Here is a 23,321-nt window from a genome sequence, read left to right as displayed (position 1 = left end):
TATCAGTGTATAGATATATGCCTGTGTACTATCAGTATATAGATATATGCCTGTGTACTATCAGTATATAGATATATGCCTGTGTGCTATCAGTATATAGATATAGGCCTGTGTACTATCAGTATATAGATATATGCCTGTGTACTATCAGTATATAGATATATGGCTGTGTACTATCAGTGTATAGATATATGCCTGTGTGCTATCAGTGTATAGATATATGCCTGTGTACTATCAGTATATAGATATATGCCTGTGTACTATCAGTATATAGATATATGCCTGTGTATTATCAGTGTATAGATATATGCCTGTGTACTATCAGTATATAGATATATGCCTGTGTACTATCAGTATATAGATATATGCCTGTGTACTATCAGTATATAGATATACGCCTGTGTACTATCAGTATATAGATATATGCCTGTGTACTATCAGTATATAGATATATGCCTGTGTGCTATCAGTATATAGATATAGGCCTGTGTACTATCAGTGTATAGATATATGCCTGTGTACTATCAGTATATAGATATATGGCTGTGTACTATCAGTGTATAGATATATGCCTGTGTGCTATCAGTGTATAGATATATGCCTGTGTACTATCAGTATATAGATATATGCCTGTGTACTATCAGTATATAGATATATGCCTGTGTATTATCAGTGTATAGATATATGCCTGTGTACTATCAGTATATAGATATATGCCTGTGTACTATCAGTATATAGATATATGCCTGTGTATTATCAGTGTATAGATATATGCCTGTGTACTATCAGTATATAGATATATGCCTGTGTGCTATCAGTATATAGATATATGCCTGTGTGCTATCAGTATATAGATATATGCCTGTGTACTATCAGTATATAGATATATGCCTGTGTACTATCAGTGTATAGATATATGCCTGTGTGCTATCAGTGTATAGATATATGCCTGTGTACTGTCAGTATATAGATATATGCCTGTGTACTATCAGTATATAGATATATGCCTGTGTACTATCAGTATATAGATATATGCCTGTGTACTATCAGTATATAGATATATGCCTGTATGCTATCAGTATATAGATATATGCCTGTGTACTATCAGTATATAGATATATGCCTGTGTACTATCAGTATATAGATGTATGCCTGTGTACTATCAGTATATAGATATATGCCTGTGTACTATCAGTATATAGATATATGCCTGTGTATTATCAGTGTATAGATATATGCCTGTGTGCTATCAGTATATAGATATATGCCTGTGTACTATCAGTATATAGATATATGCCTGTGTGCTATCAGTATATAGATATATGCCTGTGTACTATCAGTATATAGATATATACCTGTGTACTATCAGTATATAGATATATGCCTGTGTACTATCAGTATATAGATATACGCCTGTGTACTATCAGTATATAGATATACGCCTGTGTACTATCAGTATATAGATATATGCCTGTGTACTATCAGTATATAGATATACGCCTGTGTGCTATCAGTATATAGATATATGCCTGTGTGCTATCAGTATATAGATATATGCCTGTGTACTATCAGTGTATAGATATATGCCTGTGTACTATCAGTATATAGATATATGCCTGTGTACTATCAGTATATAGATATATGCCTGTGTACTATCAGTATATAGATATACGCCTGTGTACTATCAGTATATAGATATATGCCTGTGTACTATCAGTATATAGATATACGCCTGTGTGCTATCAGTATATAGATATATGCCTGTGTGCTATCAGTATATAGATATATGCCTGTGTACTATCAGTATATAGATATATGCCTGTGTGCTATCAGTATATAGATATATGCCTGTGTACTATCAGTATATAGATATATACCTGTGTACTATCAGTATATAGATATATGCCTGTGTACTATCAGTATATAGATATATGCCTGTGTGCTATCAGTATATAGATATATGCCTGTGTACTATCAGTATATAGATATATGCCTGTGTACTATCAGTATATAGATATATGCCTGTGTATTATCAGTGTATAGATATATGCCTGTGTACTATCAGTGTATAGATATATGCCTGTGTACTATCAGTATATAGATATATGCCTGTGTACTATCAGTATATAGATATATGCCTGTGTACTATCAGTATATAGATATATGCCTGTGTATTATCAGTGTATAGATATATGCCTGTGTACTATCAGTATATAGATATATGCCTGTGTGCTATCAGTATATAGATATATGCCTGTGTGCTATCAGTATATAGATATAGGCCTGTGTGCTATCAGTGTATAGATATAGGCCTGTGTACTATCAGTATATAGATATATGCCTGTGTACTATCATTATATAGATATATGCCTGTGTACTATCAGTGTATAGATATATGGCTGTGTACTATCAGTATATAGATATATGCCTGTGTACTATCAGTATATAGATATATGCCTGTGTACTATCAGTATATAGATATATGCCTGTGTATTATCAGTGTATAGATATATGCCTGTGTACTATCAGTATATAGATATATGCCTGTGTACTATCAGTATATAGATATATGCCTGTGTATTATCAGTGTATAGATATATGCCTGTGTATTATCAGTGTATAGATATATGCCTGTGTACTATCAGTATATAGATATATGCCAGTGTACTATCAGTATATAGATATATGCCTGTGTGCTATCAGTGTATAGATATATGCCTGTGTACTATCAGTATATAGATATATGCCTGTGTACTATCAGTATATAGATATATGCCTGTGTGCTATCAGTATATAGATATAGGCCTGTGTACTATCAGTATATAGATATATGCCTGTGTACTATCAGTATATAGATATATGGCTGTGTACTATCAGTGTATAGATATATGCCTGTGTGCTATCAGTGTATAGATATATGCCTGTGTACTATCAGTATATAGATATATGCCTGTGTACTATCAGTATATAGATATATGCCTGTGTATTATCAGTGTATAGATATATGCCTGTGTACTATCAGTATATAGATATATGCCTGTGTACTATCAGTATATAGATATATGCCTGTGTACTATCAGTATATAGATATACGCCTGTGTACTATCAGTATATAGATATATGCCTGTGTACTATCAGTATATAGATATATGCCTGTGTGCTATCAGTATATAGATATAGGCCTGTGTACTATCAGTGTATAGATATATGCCTGTGTACTATCAGTATATAGATATATGGCTGTGTACTATCAGTGTATAGATATATGCCTGTGTGCTATCAGTGTATAGATATATGCCTGTGTACTATCAGTATATAGATATATGCCTGTGTACTATCAGTATATAGATATATGCCTGTGTATTATCAGTGTATAGATATATGCCTGTGTACTATCAGTATATAGATATATGCCTGTGTACTATCAGTATATAGATATATGCCTGTGTATTATCAGTGTATAGATATATGCCTGTGTACTATCAGTATATAGATATATGCCTGTGTGCTATCAGTATATAGATATATGCCTGTGTGCTATCAGTATATAGATATATGCCTGTGTACTATCAGTATATAGATATATGCCTGTGTACTATCAGTGTATAGATATATGCCTGTGTGCTATCAGTGTATAGATATATGCCTGTGTACTGTCAGTATATAGATATATGCCTGTGTACTATCAGTATATAGATATATGCCTGTGTACTGTCAGTGTATAGATATATGCCTGTGTACTATCAGTATATAGATATACGCCTGTGTACTATCAGTATATAGATATATGCCTGTGTATTATCAGTATATAGATATATGCCTGTGTATTATCAGTATATAGATATATGCCTGTGTACTATCAGTGTATAGATATATGCCTGTGTACTATCAGTGTATAGATATACGCCTGTGTACTATCAGTATATAGATATATGCCTGTGTACTATCAGTATATAGATATATGCCTGTGTACTATCAGTATATAGATATATGCCTGTGTACTATCAGTATATAGATATATGCCTGTGTACTATCAGTATATAGATATATGCCTGTGTACTATCAGTATATAGATGTATGCCTGTGTACTATCAGTATATAGATATATGCCTGTGTATTATCAGTGTATAGATATATGCCTGTGTATTATCAGTGTATAGATATATGCCTGTGTACTATCAGTATATAGATATATGCCAGTGTACTATCAGTATATAGATATATGCCTGTGTGCTATCAGTGTATAGATATATGCCTGTGTACTATCAGTATATAGATATATGCCTGTGTACTATCAGTATATAGATATATGCCTGTGTGCTATCAGTATATAGATATAGGCCTGTGTACTATCAGTATATAGATATATGCCTGTGTACTATCAGTATATAGATATATGGCTGTGTACTATCAGTGTATAGATATATGCCTGTGTGCTATCAGTGTATAGATATATGCCTGTGTACTATCAGTATATAGATATATGCCTGTGTACTATCAGTATATAGATATATGCCTGTGTATTATCAGTGTATAGATATATGCCTGTGTACTATCAGTATATAGATATATGCCTGTGTACTATCAGTATATAGATATATGCCTGTGTACTATCAGTATATAGATATACGCCTGTGTACTATCAGTATATAGATATATGCCTGTGTACTATCAGTATATAGATATATGCCTGTGTGCTATCAGTATATAGATATAGGCCTGTGTACTATCAGTGTATAGATATATGCCTGTGTACTATCAGTATATAGATATATGGCTGTGTACTATCAGTGTATAGATATATGCCTGTGTGCTATCAGTGTATAGATATATGCCTGTGTACTATCAGTATATAGATATATGCCTGTGTACTATCAGTATATAGATATATGCCTGTGTATTATCAGTGTATAGATATATGCCTGTGTACTATCAGTATATAGATATATGCCTGTGTACTATCAGTATATAGATATATGCCTGTGTATTATCAGTGTATAGATATATGCCTGTGTACTATCAGTATATAGATATATGCCTGTGTGCTATCAGTATATAGATATATGCCTGTGTGCTATCAGTATATAGATATATGCCTGTGTACTATCAGTATATAGATATATGCCTGTGTACTATCAGTGTATAGATATATGCCTGTGTGCTATCAGTGTATAGATATATGCCTGTGTACTGTCAGTATATAGATATATGCCTGTGTACTATCAGTATATAGATATATGCCTGTGTACTGTCAGTGTATAGATATATGCCTGTGTACTATCAGTATATAGATATACGCCTGTGTACTATCAGTATATAGATATATGCCTGTGTATTATCAGTATATAGATATATGCCTGTGTATTATCAGTATATAGATATATGCCTGTGTACTATCAGTGTATAGATATATGCCTGTGTACTATCAGTGTATAGATATACGCCTGTGTACTATCAGTATATAGATATATGCCTGTGTACTATCAGTATATAGATATATGCCTGTGTACTATCAGTATATAGATATATGCCTGTGTACTATCAGTATATAGATATATGCCTGTGTACTATCAGTATATAGATATATGCCTGTGTACTATCAGTATATAGATGTATGCCTGTGTACTATCAGTATATAGATATATGCCTGTGTACTATCAGTATATAGATATATGCCTGTGTATTATCAGTGTATAGATATATGCCTGTGTGCTATCAGTATATAGATATATGCCTGTGTACTATCAGTATATAGATATATGCCTGTGTGCTATCAGTATATAGATATATGCCTGTGTACTATCAGTATATAGATATATACCTGTGTACTATCAGTATATAGATATATGCCTGTGTACTATCAGTATATAGATATATGCCTGTGTACTATCAGTATATAGATATACGCCTGTGTACTATCAGTATATAGATATACGCCTGTGTACTATCAGTATATAGATATATGCCTGTGTACTATCAGTATATAGATATACGCCTGTGTGCTATCAGTATATAGATATATGCCTGTGTGCTATCAGTATATAGATATATGCCTGTGTACTATCAGTGTATAGATATATGCCTGTGTACTATCAGTATATAGATATATGCCTGTGTACTATCAGTATATAGATATATGCCTGTGTACTATCAGTATATAGATATACGCCTGTGTACTATCAGTATATAGATATATGCCTGTGTACTATCAGTATATAGATATACGCCTGTGTGCTATCAGTATATAGATATATGCCTGTGTGCTATCAGTATATAGATATATGCCTGTGTACTATCAGTATATAGATATATGCCTGTGTGCTATCAGTATATAGATATATGCCTGTGTACTATCAGTATATAGATATATACCTGTGTACTATCAGTATATAGATATATGCCTGTGTACTATCAGTATATAGATATATGCCTGTGTGCTATCAGTATATAGATATATGCCTGTGTACTATCAGTATATAGATATATGCCTGTGTACTATCAGTATATAGATATATGCCTGTGTACTATCAGTATATAGATATATGCCTGTGTATTATCAGTGTATAGATATATGCCTGTGTACTATCAGTATATAGATATATGCCTGTGTGCTATCAGTATATAGATATATGCCTGTGTGCTATCAGTATATAGATATAGGCCTGTGTGCTATCAGTGTATAGATATAGGCCTGTGTACTATCAGTATATAGATATATGCCTGTGTACTATCATTATATAGATATATGCCTGTGTACTATCAGTGTATAGATATATGGCTGTGTACTATCAGTATATAGATATATGCCTGTGTACTATCAGTATATAGATATATGCCTGTGTACTATCAGTGTATAGATATATGCCTGTGTGCTATCAGTATATAGATATATGCCTGTGTACTATCAGTATATAGATATATGCCTGTGTGCTATCAGTATATAGATATATGCCTGTGTACTATCAGTATATAGATATATGCCTGTGTACTATCAGTATATAGATATATGCCTGTGTGCTATCAGTATATAGATATATGCCTGTGTGCTATCAGTATATAGATATATGCCTGTGTACTATCAGTATATAGATATATGCCTGTGTACTATCAGTATATAGATATATGCCTGTGTACTATCAGTATATAGATATATGCCTGTGTACTATCAGTATATAGATATATGCCTGTGTACTATCAGTATATAGATATATATGCCTGTGTACTATCAGTATATAGATATATGCCTGTGTACTATCAGTATATAGATATATGCCTGTGTACTGTCAGTGTATAGATATATGCCTGTGTACTATCAGTATATAGATATACGCCTGTGTACTATCAGTATATAGATATATGCCTGTGTATTATCAGTATATAGATATATGCCTGTGTATTATCAGTATATAGATATATGCCTGTGTACTATCAGTGTATAGATATATGCCTGTGTACTATCAGTGTATAGATATACGCCTGTGTACTATCAGTATATAGATATATGCCTGTGTACTATCAGTATATAGATATATGCCTGTGTACTATCAGTATATAGATATATGCCTGTGTACTATCAGTATATAGATATATGCCTGTGTACTATCAGTATATAGATATATGCCTGTGTGCTATCAGTGTATAGATATATGCCTGTGTACTATCAGTGTATAGATATATGCCTGTGTACTATCAGTATATAGATATATGCCTGTGTACTATCAGTATATAGATATATGCCTGTGTACTATCAGTATATAGATATATGCCTGTGTGCTATCAGTATATAGATATATGCCTGTGTACTATCAGTATATAGATATATGCCTGTGTACTATCAGTATATAGATATATGCCTGTGTACTATCAGTATATAGATATATGCCTGTGTACTATCAGTATATAGATATATGCCTGTGTGCTATCAGTATATAGATATATGCCTCTGTACTATCAGTGTATAGATATATGCCTGTGTGCTATCAGTGTATAGATATATACCTGTGTACTATCAGTATATAGATATATACCTGTGTACTATCTGTATATAGATATATGCCTGTGTACTATCAGTATATAGATATATGCCTGTGTACTATCAGTGTATAGATATATGCCTGTGTACTATCAGTATATAGATATATGCCTGTGTACTATCAGTATATAGATATATGCCTGTGTGCTATCAGTATATAGATATATGCCTGTGTACTATCAGTATATAGATATATGCCTGTGTATTATCAGTGTATAGATATATGCCTGTGTGCTATCAGTATATAGATATATGCCTGTGTACTATCAGTATATAGATATATGCCTGTGTACTATCAGTATATAGATATATGCCTGTGTACTATCAGTATATAGATATATGCCTGTGTACTATCAGTATATAGATATAGGCCTGTGTACTATCAGTATATAGATATATGCCTGTGTACTATCAGTATATAGATATATGCCTGTGTACTATCAGTATATAGATATATGCCTGTGTACTATCAGTATATAGATATATGCCTGTGTACTATCAGTGTATAGATATATGCCTGTGTACTATCAGTATATAGATATATGCCTGTGTACTATCAGTATATAGATATATGCCTGTGTACTATCAGTGTATAGATATATGCCTGTGTACTATCAGTATATAGATATATGCCTGTGTGCTATCAGTATATAGATATATGCCTGTGTACTATCAGTATATAGATATATGCCTGTGTGCTATCAGTATATAGATATATGCCTGTGTGCTATCAGTATATAGATATATGCCTGTGTACTATCAGTATATAGATATATGCCTGTGTATTATCAGTGTATAGATATATGCCTGTGTACTATCAGTATATAGATATATGCCTGTGTACTATCAGTATATAGATATATGCCTGTGTATTATCAGTATATAGATATATGCCTGTGTGCTATCAGTATATAGATATATGCCTGTGTGCTATCAGTGTATAGATATATGCCTGTGTACTATCAGTATATAGATATATGGCTGTGTACTATCAGTATATAGATATATGCCTGTGTACTATCAGTATATATTTCTATCACTTATTATTGTGGGGCACGAGGCGTGATGATGAATGTAACCTCCATGTGCCTCAGTAATAGTAATTAACCCCTTCATGTACCTCACACATTAACCCATTATGACGGAGAAACATGATGGGGTTAATTACTATTAATGAGGTACATGGAGGTTACATTCATCATCACGCCTCGCGTCTCACATCAGAAAACGGAAGAACTTTTTTATTATTTTTTTATTACTGCTGGTAAAGTATCGTTTTGATATCGAAATCGCAATACTACACGAAGTATCGGTATCGGAGTCCAAATTCTGGTATCGTGACATCCCTAATGACTGCAGGACCGAAAAGCTCCGCACCCCCCTATATAGATCTGGTATACGGCTCAGCTTCATCTACCTGATGATTCTCTGGGACATTGGGATTTTCCTCTGGACAGTCCTGGGAATACAGAGGACTGGGACATCTCTCTGGTGGATTTCTCCTACTGGATCCATCTGTAGGAAACACACAGTGACTGAATACATGACTACTGTATATCTGTCTATATATCACACACTTCTCTCTACACTTCTATGTTTACTGATCAGAGCCGGAATTACAATGTTGAGGTCCTCACTACCGGTGTCGAGGTCCCTGCACCTTGTAAGCCACAGGCCTAAAGTAGACTGTGCCCTACCAGAGCGAACGGCGGGGCGTAACTGGCTCCCTGCTCCACCATAGTATTTACCTGTATCTGCCCTCTGTGGACGCGGATACACATGAAAGTGGCGGGACACAGGACGCCTCTATTTAGTTACCTGCAACCAAAAATGGTCTGGGTGTCACTTGCTTATTAGCCTCTTAAAGGCTGTGTACACCTCTGTAGGCAATATTTTCTATACATATTAATTAACCCCTTCACGACATGGCTATATACTTTCCAACTCCTGATGCCCTGGGCAGGTGTCACATAAATAAATATTGGCAGAATGGAACAGGGTTGTACTTTCCTGTCCGCCGGCTCTCTCCACAAGTGCCGGCACATCTCCCCCTTAGTTTAATCAAACTTATGCCAAACCCCTGCAGATAGCACCTCATCCCCTGTAGATAGCGCCACTGAAGCTCCCTCTAGGAGCGGAATCATTTGCCAGAGCGTTGCCGTCAACTTGGCTGGAAATTGTGCTTCTAGAGGGAGCCCCTGACGTCTCTGTCCATATATGGACAGTGATGTCAGGGACTCCTCTGGGAGTGGAATCCATGGCCTATTTTTGACCTGTTTAAGAGAACCATTTCTCAAATCTGACGTGTTACTTTAAGGGTATGTGCACACGGGGCTGATAAGATGCAGATTTTCTGCAAAGTATTTAATTGCGAGAAAATCTGCAGCGTATTACAGTAGTAGCAATGAGGGTGAGATTTTAACAAATCTCATCTACACGTCGCGCCAAAAATGAGTTTTGGACGTTCCGCCGTGTTTACGCCATGTGGAGACGTATCATAAGTGGGAATAAGATTTTACTTATCCAAGACATTGTGAGATTGTTTTTTCAGAACACGTTGTACTTTATATTCGTGGTAAATTTAGCTTCATACATTCTGTGTTACAGTTACTAAGGATGAAGAAAGACACAAGTCCATCAAGACCAACCTATAATCCGACCGTGTTGATCCAGAGGAAGATAAACCCCCATGAGGTGGATGACAATTGTCTCATTAGGGGAAAACTCCTCCCCGACTCCAAATCTGGAAATCAGAATAAATCCCTGGATCAGCGTCCCATCTCCAGAATCTAGTGCCCAGAACTTGTAATATTAAAGAGAACCTCCGATTATACTGACATTATATAGGAAACTATTATACTGCCGGAGTGTGCCGATAATCGTCTTTCTACATGACTTGTATTACCAGGTTTACTTCTGACTACAGCACAGACTGCCCATAGTCCTCGCTGCCGGCTGCCCATAACTCTGCATTAGGAGACAGCGCGTCCTGCCCGTCTTCATGGCTCCTGTATCCAGAACGGCCGCCAGCGCTGTACAATGTAATGTGACCTGTAATGCAGAGTTATGAGCAGCCGGCAGCACGAAACACAGGGATCTAATGTGATGTAAAAGGAGCCGAAATTGTGGAGCTCCTACATTACATGTCATTGTACACACGTGTATATGTGCTGCACATGACGGTATTAAGGCCTCAACATGACCGCCAGTCCAGCCTGTGCCCACAGTAATGCCAGTATAGATCTGTCTCTTCTTACCTTGTGATGTGCGGGGCCGGTAGTCCTCCATCATGACCTCCTCGTACAGATCCTTGTGTCCTTCTAGATACTCCCACTCCTCCATGGAGAGATAGACAGTGACATCCTGACTCCTTATAGGAACCTGACACACACAATGATACAGTCATTACCCAGACACCTCCAGTGCTGTTACTGGAGAATTTCCCAGCATTCCCAGCAGTGTCACCTCTCCAGTCAGCAGCTCAGTCATCTTGTAGATCAGTTCTAAGATCTTCTTCTCATGTATCCGGGAGTGAGGGGGAGGCTCTGTGATGGGACTACTGCTCCATCCTCCTGACTCATGGATGATGGGAGTCGTACAGTCACCCGATGTCTTCTTCACTATGGTGTACTCCTGTGTATGGAGAGAGACACTTAGAGAACTGAACACAGTATTTCCCCCTCAGTAGAAAGAGGGAGATTGTGACCCCGCTGTATAGAGCTCTAGTGACCCCACATCTGTAATACTGGAGACCTCTCCTACAAAAAGACATTGAGAAAATAGAACGAGGCCAAAACTAAAAAGGATATAATATTGGGGGGGACTAGATGGACCATGTGCTCTCCTCCTGCCGTCATCTCCTATGTTTCTATATAGATGTCATCCTGATCCTCCTGGTTCCTGGTCATTCTCATTGCTCTACAACATTACTATTGCTGCATTGGTGACATGACACATAACTGACCATATCGGTGGCTGATCTGCAGCTTCTTGACGTCACTTGGAAGGTCTGGACGTTGTTATACAGGACACTGGATTCTTCCTATTATGTATTGTCCCTTCCCTATGTGGGACTTGTTCTATAATGTAGAAAAGTTTACCTCTCCGCTCAACAGGTAGATGATCTCCAAGGTGAAGTCTAATATTCTTCTGCTCATCTCATTCCTGTCCTTGTCCATCCTTGGTGGGTCATTCAGCAGAAGGAACGTTGTGGAGGAGAAGATGAGAAAACTGGAGGAACTGGAGGATCTAGTACTGCAGATGTCTTTATGAAGAAAGGAGAAGATGGAAATCATACAGGGGACATCATGTGTGACATACAGAACCTCACTTATTGATCATTGAGAGAAACATCTTCTCAGAGCCGTCACCACATGGAATAAAGGGGTATTCCCAACACGGACATTTCTCCCAGGAGATGCCAGGAATGTCTGATAGATGCGGCTCCACCTCTGGGTGGCCTTGTTAGGCGGTTCCCGTAACTCCTATAGAAGAGAATGGAGAGACACAATCTGCTCAGGTCCTCCTGCTATATAATCTGCTGCCAACAGATCAGACGGGTGGTCAATGTGACAGATGCCCTTTATGAATGAATACACCCCTAATATAAGTTTTTACAGATATTAGAAGTTACCTCAGAGATCCTGGATCTTCAGAGACATCTAAAATTCTTAATTATTATAGTATTCCCCTTTTCCTTGTAGATTATTTTACCGGATAGTAACTTTATTCACATCTGAAAGACAGATACTAACCATGGTTAATGGGAACCGGCGGTCACGTGTGAATGTGCAGAAGGTCCCGCCAGTCCTGCGAGCATGTGCGGAAGGTCCCGCCAGTCCTGCGAGCATGTGCGGAAGGTCCCGCCAGACCAGTGTGGAGGAGCGGAAGGTCCCGCCAGACCAGTGGGCAGGCGGCGGAAGGTCCCGCCAGACCAGCGGGCAGGCGCGGAAGGTCCCGCCAGACCAGCGGGCAGGCGCGGAAGGTCCCGCCAGACCAGTGCGCAGGCGCGGAAGGTCCGGCCAGACCAGTGCGCAGGCGCAGAAGGTCCCGCCAGACCAGTGCGCAGGCGCGGAAGGTCACGCCAGACCAGTGTGCAGGCGCGGAAGGTCCCGCCAGACCAGTGTGCAGGCGCGGAAGGTCCCGCCAGACCAGTGTGCAGGCGCGGAAGGTCCCGCCAGACCAGTGTGCAGGCGCGGAAGTTGCCGCCAGTCCAGTGCGCAGGAGCAGAAGATCCCGCCAGACCAGTGTGCATGCGCAGAACGTCCCACCAATACAGTGTGTATGTCCTGGTAGTTTAGTGTGAGGAAGCAGCATGTATTGTGCTGGGTGTGCAGGATCTCTGCATCATCTTATCACTTAGCAGTCACATCTTACACACTGACTTCTGTAAAGCGTGACCTGTCCTCCATCGTCTACATTACTTGGTGCTTTTCCTTTTAAACCTGTTCCCCCACTTCTTCATTATTCTGTGCTCCTTCTAGACCTGTCCTCTTCTTCTACATTACTCTGTGCTCCTCTTTCTAGACCTGTCCTCTGCTTCTACATTACTCTGTGCTCCTCCTTCTAGACCTGTCCTCTGCTTCTACATTACTCTGTGCTCCTCCTTCTAGACCTGTCCTCTGCTTCTACATTACTCTGTGCTCCTCCTTCTAGACCTGTCCTCTGCTTCTACATTACTCTGTGCTCCTCCTTCTAGACCTGTCCTCTGCTTCTACATTGCTCTGTGCTCCTCCTTCTAGACCTGTCCTCTGCTTCTACATTACTCTGTGCTCCTTCTTCTAGACCTGTCCTCTGCTTCTACATTACTCTGTGCTCCTCCTTCTTCTAGACCTGTCCTCTGCTTCTACATTACTCTGTGCTCCTCCTTCTAGACCTGTCCTCTGCTTCTACATTAGTCTGTGCTCCTCCTTCTAGACCTGTCCTCTGCTTCTACATTACTCTGTGCTCCTCCTTCTAGACCTGTCCTCTGCTTCTACATTACTGTGTGCTCCTCCTTCTAGACCTGTCCTCTGCTTCTACATTACTCTGTGCTCCTCCTTCTAGACCTGTCCTCTGCTTCTACATTACTCTGTGCTCCTCCTTCTAGACCTGTCCTCTGCTTCTACATTACTCTGTGCTCCTCCTTCTAGACCTGTCCTCTGCTTCTACATTGCTCTGTGCTCCTCCTTCTAGACCTGTCCTCTGCTTCTACATTACTCTGTGCTCCTTCTTCTAGACCTGTCCTCTGCTTCTACATTACTCTGTGCTCCTCCTTCTTCTAGACCTGTCCTCTGCTTCTAGATCCCGCCAGACCAGTGTGCATGCGCAGAACGTCCCACCAATACAGTGTGTATGTCCTGGTAGTTTAGTGTGAGGAAGCAGCATGTATTGTGCTGGGTGTGCAGGATCTCTGCATCATCTTATCACTTAGCAGTCACATCTTACACACAGACTTCTGTAAAGCGTGACCTGTCCTCCATCGTCTACATTACTTGGTGCTTTTCCTTTTAAACCTGTTCCCCCACTTCTTCATTATTCTGTGCTCCTTCTAGACCTGTCCTCTGCTTCTACATTACTCTGTGCTCCTCTTTCTAGACCTGTCCTCTGCTTCTACATTACTCTGTGCTCCTCCTTCTAGACCTGTCCTCTGCTTCTACATTACTCTGTGCTCCTCCTTCTAGACCTGTCCTCTGCTTCTACATTACTCTGTGCTCCTCCTTCTAGACCTGTCCTCTGCTTCTACATTACTCTGTGCTCCTCCTTCTAGACCTGTCCTCTGCTTCTACATTGCTCTGTGCTCCTCCTTCTAGACCTGTCCTCTGCTTCTACATTACTCTGTGCTCCTTCTTCTAGACCTGTCCTCTGCTTCTACATTACTCTGTGCTCCTCCTTCTTCTAGACCTGTCCTCTGCTTCTACATTACTCTGTGCTCCTCCTTCTAGACCTGTCCTCTGCTTCTACATTACTCTGTGCTCCTCCTTCTAGACCTGTCCTCTGCTTCTACATTACTCTGTGCTCCTCCTTCTAGACCTGTCCTCTGCTTCTACATTACTGTGTGCTCCTCCTTCTAGACCTGTCCTCTGCTTCTACATTACTCTGTGCTCCTCCTTCTTCTAGACCTGTCCTCTGCTTCTACATTACTCTGTGCTCCTCCTTTTAGACCTGTCCTCTGCTTCTACATTACTCTGTGCTCCTCCTTCTAGACCTGTCCTCTGCTTCTACATTACTCTGTGCTCCTCCTTCTAGACCTGTCCTCTGCTTCTACATTACTCTGTGCCTCTCCTTCTAGACCTGTCCTCTGCTTCTACATTACTCTGTGCTCCTCCTTCTAGACCTGTCCTCTGCTTCTACATTACTCTGTGCCTCTCCTTCTAGACCTGTCCTCTGCTTCTACATTACTCTGTGCTCCTCCTTCTAGACCGGTCCTCTGCTTCTACATTACTCTGTGCCTCTCCTTCTAGACCTGTCCTCTGCTTCTACATTACTCTGTGCTCCTCCTTCTAGACCTGTCCTCTGCTTCTACATTACTCTGTGCTCCTCCTTCTTCTAGACCTGTCCTCTGCTTCTACATTACTCTGTGCTCCTCCTTCTTCTAGACCTGTCCTCTGCTTCTACATTACTCTGTGCTCCTCCTTCTAGACCTGTCCACCACCTTCGGCACAGTCGATCACACCCTCCTGATACAAATTCTCTAGTCCCTTGACATCACAGACTTGGCCCTCTCCTGGATCTCCTCATACCTTACCAACTAAAGATTTACTATCGCTCCCTTATGGGTCTCAGTGTTCTGGATCCCTTACTCTTCTCCATCTAAATCTTTGGTCAAATTTACCTCTGGTCTTGATGTTACCTCCCTGCTATCTAGAGTGTCTAACAGTTATCTCCTCTTTCACCTCCCACTTCCTTAAGATTAACATGGAGAAAACGGAATCATCTTTTCCCCATTTCACTCAACCCCCTTACCAGAACTATCAAATCACAGTTAATGGCTCCACACATTTCCCGGTCTCACAGGTCCGCTGCATTGGGATAACCCTTAATTTCAAATAGCACAGCCTAAGCGCTTACCACTTCTTGCTGTCTCCACCTCAAAAACCTCTTGAAGTCAGTCTTTCCTCGAACAGACAAACATGCTAGTATATATGTCCTCATCATCTACTGTCTAGACTACTCCAACACCCTTCTCTGTGGCTTCCCATCTAACACTATTGCACCCCTCCTACCCATTCTCAACTCTGCTGCAAGGGTAAATCTACCACTCCCCTCATTCCACCTCTGCGGTCACTGGCCACCCATTACCTACTAAATTAAGTTATACATATTAAAAATGACATGCAAGGCTGTCAACAAACCATCCCCTCCATACATCTCTGCCCTAATCTCCTGATACCTCCCCACACATAATCTCCGGTCCTCACAAGACCTTCTTTGTTCTCATTTTATCTGTTCCTCACATCATCATCTAGATTTCTCCCGTGCTTCCCCTAGTAGTCTACGAGGGCAGGGTCTCTCTCCCTCTGGACCAGTCTGTCATTCATTAATGTTTGTCTCTTCTTATGTACTTAACCCCTTGGACACGCAGCCAATTCAAATTTTTCCTCCCTCCTTCCAAAAGCCAGAACTTTTTTGTTTTTCCGTTGGCATAGCCGTATGAGAACATGTCTTGTGCTGGACGTGAAGTAATTTTAAAAGGGGTTTTCCACGATCAGACAACGGATGACCTCCACTGGATAGGTCATCAGTATATGATGGTGGGGGTCCGACACCCGGACCCCGAACAGATCAGCTGCTCCGGCTGCCGGATGTTTTGAACGGTATGCAGTAGTTGGAGCCGGAAGCAAATGGCTCCGACCACTGCACAGCGGCCGTTCTGCAGAACTAAATGCTCTGCTCCTATTCACTTTAACACAGCAGCACGACCGCTCTATTCCGTGACCGGAGCATCTGCTTTCAGCATGGACTTCTGGTGCCCGGAGGCAGCTGGAGCAGATGATCGGTGCGGAGTCCGGGTGTCGGACCCACACAGATCATATACTGATGACCTATCTGGTGAAGGTCATCAGTTGTCCGATCGTGGAAAACCCCTTTATTGTCCCCTATAATGTGCTGGGAAAGAGGAAACAATTGTGGGCTGGAATAGAGGAAAACGCAGTGAATCCTATTGATTTTTAGGTTTAGTTTTTGCGGCGTTCACCATGCGGTGAAAATGACTTGTTACCTTTATTCTCCGGGTCAATACGATTACGACGACACCAAATTTTGAGATTTATCTTCGACAAGTAAAGAAAAATTTGTTCAAAAAAGAAAACCGTTTTGCGTCGCTATTTTGTGAGACAGAACGTTTTATATTTCCGGTGATTGCGCGGTGAGAGGAGTTTTATATTTCTGATGATTGCGCGGTGTGAGGAGTTTTATATTTCCGGTGATTGCGCGGTGTGAGGGGTTTTATATTTCCGGTGATTGCGCGGTGTTAGGGGTTTTATATTTCCGGTGATTGCGCGGTGTGAGGGGTTTTATATTTCCGGTGATTGTGCAGTGTGAGGAGGTTTATATTTCCTGTGATTGCGGGGTGTGAGGGGTTTATATTTCCGGTGATTGCGCGGTGTGACGGGTTTATATTTCCGGTGATTGCGCGGTGTGAGGGGTTTTATATTTCCGGTGATTGCGCGGTGAGGGGTTTATATTTCCGGTGATTGCGCGGTGAGAGGAGTTTTATATTTCCGGTGATTGCGCGGTGTGAGGTGTTTTATATTTCCGGTGATTGCGCGGTGTGAGGGGTTTATATTTCCGGTGATTCCGCGGTGTGTGGGGGGTTTATATTTCCGGTGATTGCGCGGTGTGAGGGGTTTATATTTCCGGTGATTCCGCGGTGTGTGGGGGGTTTATATTTCCGGTGATTGTGCGGTGTGGGGGGGTTTATATTTCCGGTGATTGCGCGGTGTGAGGAGTTTTATATTTCCGGTGATTGCGCGGTGTGAGGGGTTTATGTTTCCGGTGATTCCGCGGTGTGTGGGGGGTTTATATTTCCGGTGATTGCGCTGTGTGTGGGGGGGGGGTTTATATTTCCAGTGATTGCGCGGTGTGCGGGGGGTTTTATATTTTCGGTGATTGCGCGGTGTGAGGGGTTTATATTTCCGGTGATTGCGCGGTGTGGGGGGGGGGTTTATATTTCCGGTGATTGCGCGGTGTGAGGGCTTTTATATTTCCGATGATTGTGCGATTTGGGGGGGGTTTATATTTCCGGTGATTGCGCGGCGTGAGGGGTTTATATTTCCGGTGATTGCGCGGTGTGAGGGGTTTATATTTCCTGTGATTGCGCGGTGTGAGGGGGTTTTATATTTCCGGTGATTGCGCGGTGTGAGGGGGTTTTATATTTCCTGTGAGTGCGCGGTGTGAGGGGTTTTATATTTCCGGAGATTGCGCGGTGTGGGGGGATTATATTTCCGGTGATTGCGCGGTGTGAGGGCTTTTATATTTCCGGTGATTGCGCGATGTGGGGGGGGGGGGTTTATATTTCCGGTGATTGCGCGGTGTGAAGGGTTTATATTTCCGGTGATTGCACGGTGTCGGGGGGGTTTATATTTCCGGTGATTGCGTGGTGTGAGGGGTTTATATCTCCGGTGATTGCGCGGTGTGAGGGGTTTATATTTCCGGTGATTGCGCGGTGTGAGGGGTTTTATATTTCCGGTGATTGTGCGGTGTGAGGGGGTTTATATTTCCGGTGATTGCGCGGTGTGAGGGGTTTATATTTCCGGTGATTGCGCGGTGTGAGGGGTTTATATTTCCTGTGATTGCACGGTGTGAGGGGTTTTATATTTCCGGTGATTGCGCAGTGTGAGGGGTTTTATATTTCCGGTGATTGCGCGGTGTGAGGGGTTTTATATTTCCGGTGATTGCGCGGTGTGAGGGGTTTTATATTTCCGGTGATTGCGCGGTGTGGTGTGAGGGGTTTTATATTTCCGGTGATTGTGCGGTGTGAGGGGTTTTATATTTCTGGTGATTGCGCGGTGTGAGGGGTTTATATTTCCGGTGATTGCGCGGTGTGAAGGGGTTTTATATTTCCGGTGATTGCGTGGTGTGAGGGGTTTTATATTTCCGGTGATTGCGTGGTGTGAGAGGTTTATATTTCCGGTGATTGCGCGGTGTGAGGGGTTTATATTTCCGGTGATTGCGCGGTGTGGGGGAGGGTTTTATATTTCCGGTGATTGCGCGGTGTGAGGGATTTTATATTTCGGGTGATTGCGCGGTGTGAGGGGTTTTATATTTCCGGTGATTGCGCGGTGTGAGGGGTTTATATTTCCGGTGATTGCGCGGTGTGGGGGGTTTTATATTTCCGGTGATTGTGCGGTGTGACGGGTTTTATATTTCCGGTGATTGAGCGGTGTGAGGGGTTTTATATTTCCGGCGATTGCGCGGTGTGAGGGGTTTTATATTTCCGGTGATTGCGCGGTGTGTGTGGTTTTATATTTCCGGTGATTGCGCGGTGTGGGGGGGTTTATATTTCCGGTGATTGCGCGGTGTGAGGGGGGGTTTATATTTCCGGTGATTGCGCGGTGTGAGGGCTTTATATTTCCGGTGACTGCGCGGTGTAAGGGGGGTTTATATTTCCTGTGATTGCGCGGTGTGAGGGGTTTATATTACCGGCGATTGCGCGGTGTGAGGGGGGGTTTATATTTCCGGTGATTGCGCGGTGTGAGGGGTTTATATTTCCGGTGATTGCGCTGTGTGGGGGGTTTTATATCTCCGGTGATTGCACGGTGTGAGGGGTTTTATATTTCCGGTGATTGCGCGGTGTGGGGAGGGGTTTTATATTTCCGGTGATTGCGCGGTGTGAGGGGGTTTTATATTTACGGTGATTGCGCGGTGTGAGGGGTTTATATTTCCGGTGATTGCGCGGTGTGAGGGGTTTTATATTTCCGGTGATTGCGCGGTGTGAGGGGTTTTATATTTCCGGTGATTGCGCGGTGTGAGGGGTTTATATTTCCGGTGATTGCGCGGTGTGGGGGGTTTTATATTTCCGGTGATTGTGCGGTGTGACGGGTTTTATATTTCCGGTGATTGCGCGGTGTGAGGGGTTTTATATTTCCGGTGATTGCGCGGTGTGAGGGGTTTTATATTTCCGGTGATTGCGCGGTGTGTGTGGTTTTATATTTCCGGTGACTGCGCGGTGTGGGGGGTTTATATTTCCGGTGATTGCGCGGTGTGAGGGGGGGTTTATATTTCCGGTGATTGCGCGGTGTGAGGGGTTTTATATTTCCGGTGATTGCGCGGTGTGGGGAGGGGTTTTATATTTCCGGTGATTGCGCGGTGTGAGGGGGTTTTATATTTCCGGTGATTGCGCGGTGTGAGGGGTTTATATTTCCGGTGATTGCGCGGTGTGAGGGGTTTTATATTTCCGGTGATTGCGCGGTGTGAGGGGGTTTATATTTCCGGTGATTGCGCGGTGTGAGGGGTTTTATATTTCCGGTGATTGCGCGGTGGGAGGGGTTTTATATTTCCGGTGATTGCGCGGTGTGAGGGGTTTTATATTTCCGGTGATTGCGCGGTGTGAGGGGGTTTTATATTTCCGGTGATTGCGCGGTGTGAGGGGTTTATATTCCCAGTGATTGCGCGGTGTGAGGGGTTTATATTTCCGGTGATTGCGCGGTGTGAGGGGTTTATATTTCCGGTGATTGCGCGGTGTGAGGGGTTTTATATTTCCGGTGATTGCGCGGTGTGGGGGGGTTTTATATTTCCGGTGATTGCGCGGTGTGAGGGGTTTATATTTCCGGTGATTGCGCGGTGTGAGGGGTTTTATATTTCCGGTGATTGCGCAGTGTGAGGGGTTTTATATTTCCGGTGATTGCGCGGTGTGAGGGGTTTTATATTTCCGGTGATTGCGCGGTGTGAGGGGGTTTTATATTTCCGGTGTTTGCACAGTGTGGGGGGGTTTTGCTCCCTGTAGATATTACCACACACACACACACACACACACACACACTGCCCCCTGTAGATATTACCACACACACTGCTCCCTGTAGATATTACCACACACTGCTCCCTGTAGATATTACCACACACTGCTCCCTGTAGATATTACCACACACTGCTCCCTGTAGATATTACCACACACTGCTCCCTGTAGATATTACCACACACACTGCTCCCTGTAGATATTACCACACACACTGCTCCCTGTAGATATTACCACACACACTGCTCCCTGTAGATACCACACACACAGCCCCCCTGTAGATATTACCACACACTGCTCCCTGTAGATATTACCACACACACTGCTCCCTGTAGATATTACCACACACACTGCACCCTGTATATATTACCACACACACTGCTCCCTGTATATATTACCACACACTGCTCCCTGTAGATATTACCACACACACTGCTCCCTGTAGATATTACCACACACACTGCTCCCTGTATATATTACCACACACTGCTCCCTGTACATATTACCACACACACTGCTCCCTGTAGATATTACCACACACTGCTCCCTGTAGATATTACCACACACACTGCTCCCTGTACATATTACCACACACTGCTCCCTGTAGATATTACCACACACTGCTCCCTGTATATATTACCACACACACTGCTCCCTGTAGATATTACCACACACACTGCTCCCTGTAGATATTACCACACACACTGCTCCCTGTAGATACCACACACACAGCCCCCCTGTAGATATTACCACACACTGCTCCCTGTAGATATTACCACACACACTGCTCCCTGTAGATATTACCACACACACTGCTCCCTGTAGATATTACCACACACTGCTCCCTGTAGATATTACCACACACTGCTCCCTGTAGATATTACCACACACACTGCTCCCTGTAGATATTACCACACACTGCTCCCTGTAGATATTACCACACACTGCTCCCTGTAGATATTACCACACACACTGCTCCCTGTAGATATTACCACACACACTGCTCCCTGTAGATATTACCACACACACTGCTCCCTGTAGATATTACCACACACACTGCTCCCTGTAGATATTACCACACACACTGCTCCCTGTAGATATTACCACACACACTGCTCCCTGTAGATATTACCACACACACTGCTCCCTGTAGATATTACCACACACACTGCTCCCTGTAGATATTACCACACACACTGCTCCCTGTAGATATTACCACACACTGCTCCCTGTAGATATTACCACACACTGCTCCCTGTAGATATTACCACACACACACTGCTCCCTGTAAATATTACCATACACTGCTCCCTGTAGATATTACCACACACACTGCTCCCTGTAGATATTACCACACACACTGCTCCCTGTAGATATTACCACACACACTGCCCCCTGTAGATATTACCACACACACTGCTCCCTGTAGATATTACCACACACACTGCTCCCTGTAGATATTACCACACACACTGCTCCCTGTAGATATTACCACACACTGCTCCCTGTAGATATTACCACACACACACTGCTCCCTGTAGATATTACCACACTGCTCCCTGTAGATATTACCACACACGCTGCTCCCTGTACATATTACCACACACACACTGCTCCCTGTAGATATTACCACACACTGCTCTCTGTAGATATTACCACACACGCTGCTCCCTGTAGATATTACCACACACGCTGCTCCCTGTACATATTACCACACAAACACTGCTCCCTGTACATATTACCACACCCTGCTCTCTGTAGATATTACCACACACACTGCTCCCTGTAGATATTACCACACACACTGCTCCCTGTAGATATTACCACACACTGCTCCCTGTAGATATTACCACACACTGCTCCCTGTAGATATTACCACATACACTGCTCCCTGTAGATATTACCACACACGCTGCTCCCTGTACATATTACCACACACACACTGCTCCCTGTAGATATTACCACATACTGCTCCCTGTAGATATTACCACACACACACTGCTCCCTGTAGATATTACCACACACACTGCTCCCTGTAGATATTACCACACACTGCTCCCTGTAGATATTACCACACACACACTGCTCCCTGTAGATATTACCACACACACTGCTCCCTGTAGATATTACCACACACACTGCTCCCTGTAGATATTACCACACACTGCTCCCAGTAGATATTACCACACACACTGCTCCCTGTAGATATTACCACACACTGCTCCCTGTAGATATTACCACACACTGCTCCCTGTAGATATTACCACACACACTGCTCCCTGTAGATATTACCACACACACTGCTCCCTGTAGATATTACCACACACACTGCTCCCTGTAGATATTACCACACAC

The 23,321-nt window shown here is 42.1% G+C and overlaps 1 protein-coding gene across 2 annotated transcripts in view; it reads right to left on the bottom strand.

The window, feature by feature from the left end:
* Positions 1 to 9,304: 9,304 nt before the first annotated feature.
* The window catches only part of LOC142714055 (gastrula zinc finger protein XlCGF66.1-like), a 51,031-nt gene continuing 37,014 nt past the window's right edge, over positions 9,305 to 23,321 (bottom strand). The window contains exons 2-6 of one of the 2 annotated variants that reach the window (XM_075848633.1): positions 12,133 to 12,296; positions 11,498 to 11,665; positions 11,290 to 11,413; positions 10,681 to 10,775; positions 9,305 to 9,547 (exon numbers count right to left, since the gene is read on the bottom strand). In XM_075848633.1, coding sequence (XP_075704748.1) covers positions 10,681 to 10,775; positions 11,290 to 11,413; positions 11,498 to 11,665; positions 12,133 to 12,210 — 465 coding nt within the window. In that variant the 5' untranslated portion in view covers positions 12,211 to 12,296 and the 3' untranslated portion in view covers positions 9,305 to 9,547. Of the gene's footprint in view, positions 9,548 to 10,680; positions 10,776 to 11,289; positions 11,414 to 11,497; positions 11,666 to 12,132; positions 12,439 to 23,321 lie in introns of those variants that run through there. The other variant, XM_075848632.1, reaches the window with a different exon arrangement.

Source organism: Rhinoderma darwinii, unplaced genomic scaffold (genome assembly GCF_050947455.1).
Source record: "Rhinoderma darwinii isolate aRhiDar2 unplaced genomic scaffold, aRhiDar2.hap1 Scaffold_439, whole genome shotgun sequence".
NCBI classification, from domain to species: Eukaryota; Metazoa; Chordata; class Amphibia; order Anura; family Rhinodermatidae; genus Rhinoderma; species Rhinoderma darwinii.
The sequence above is the reverse complement of the archived record's forward strand: the minus strand, read 5'-3'. Positions and strand labels throughout refer to the sequence as shown.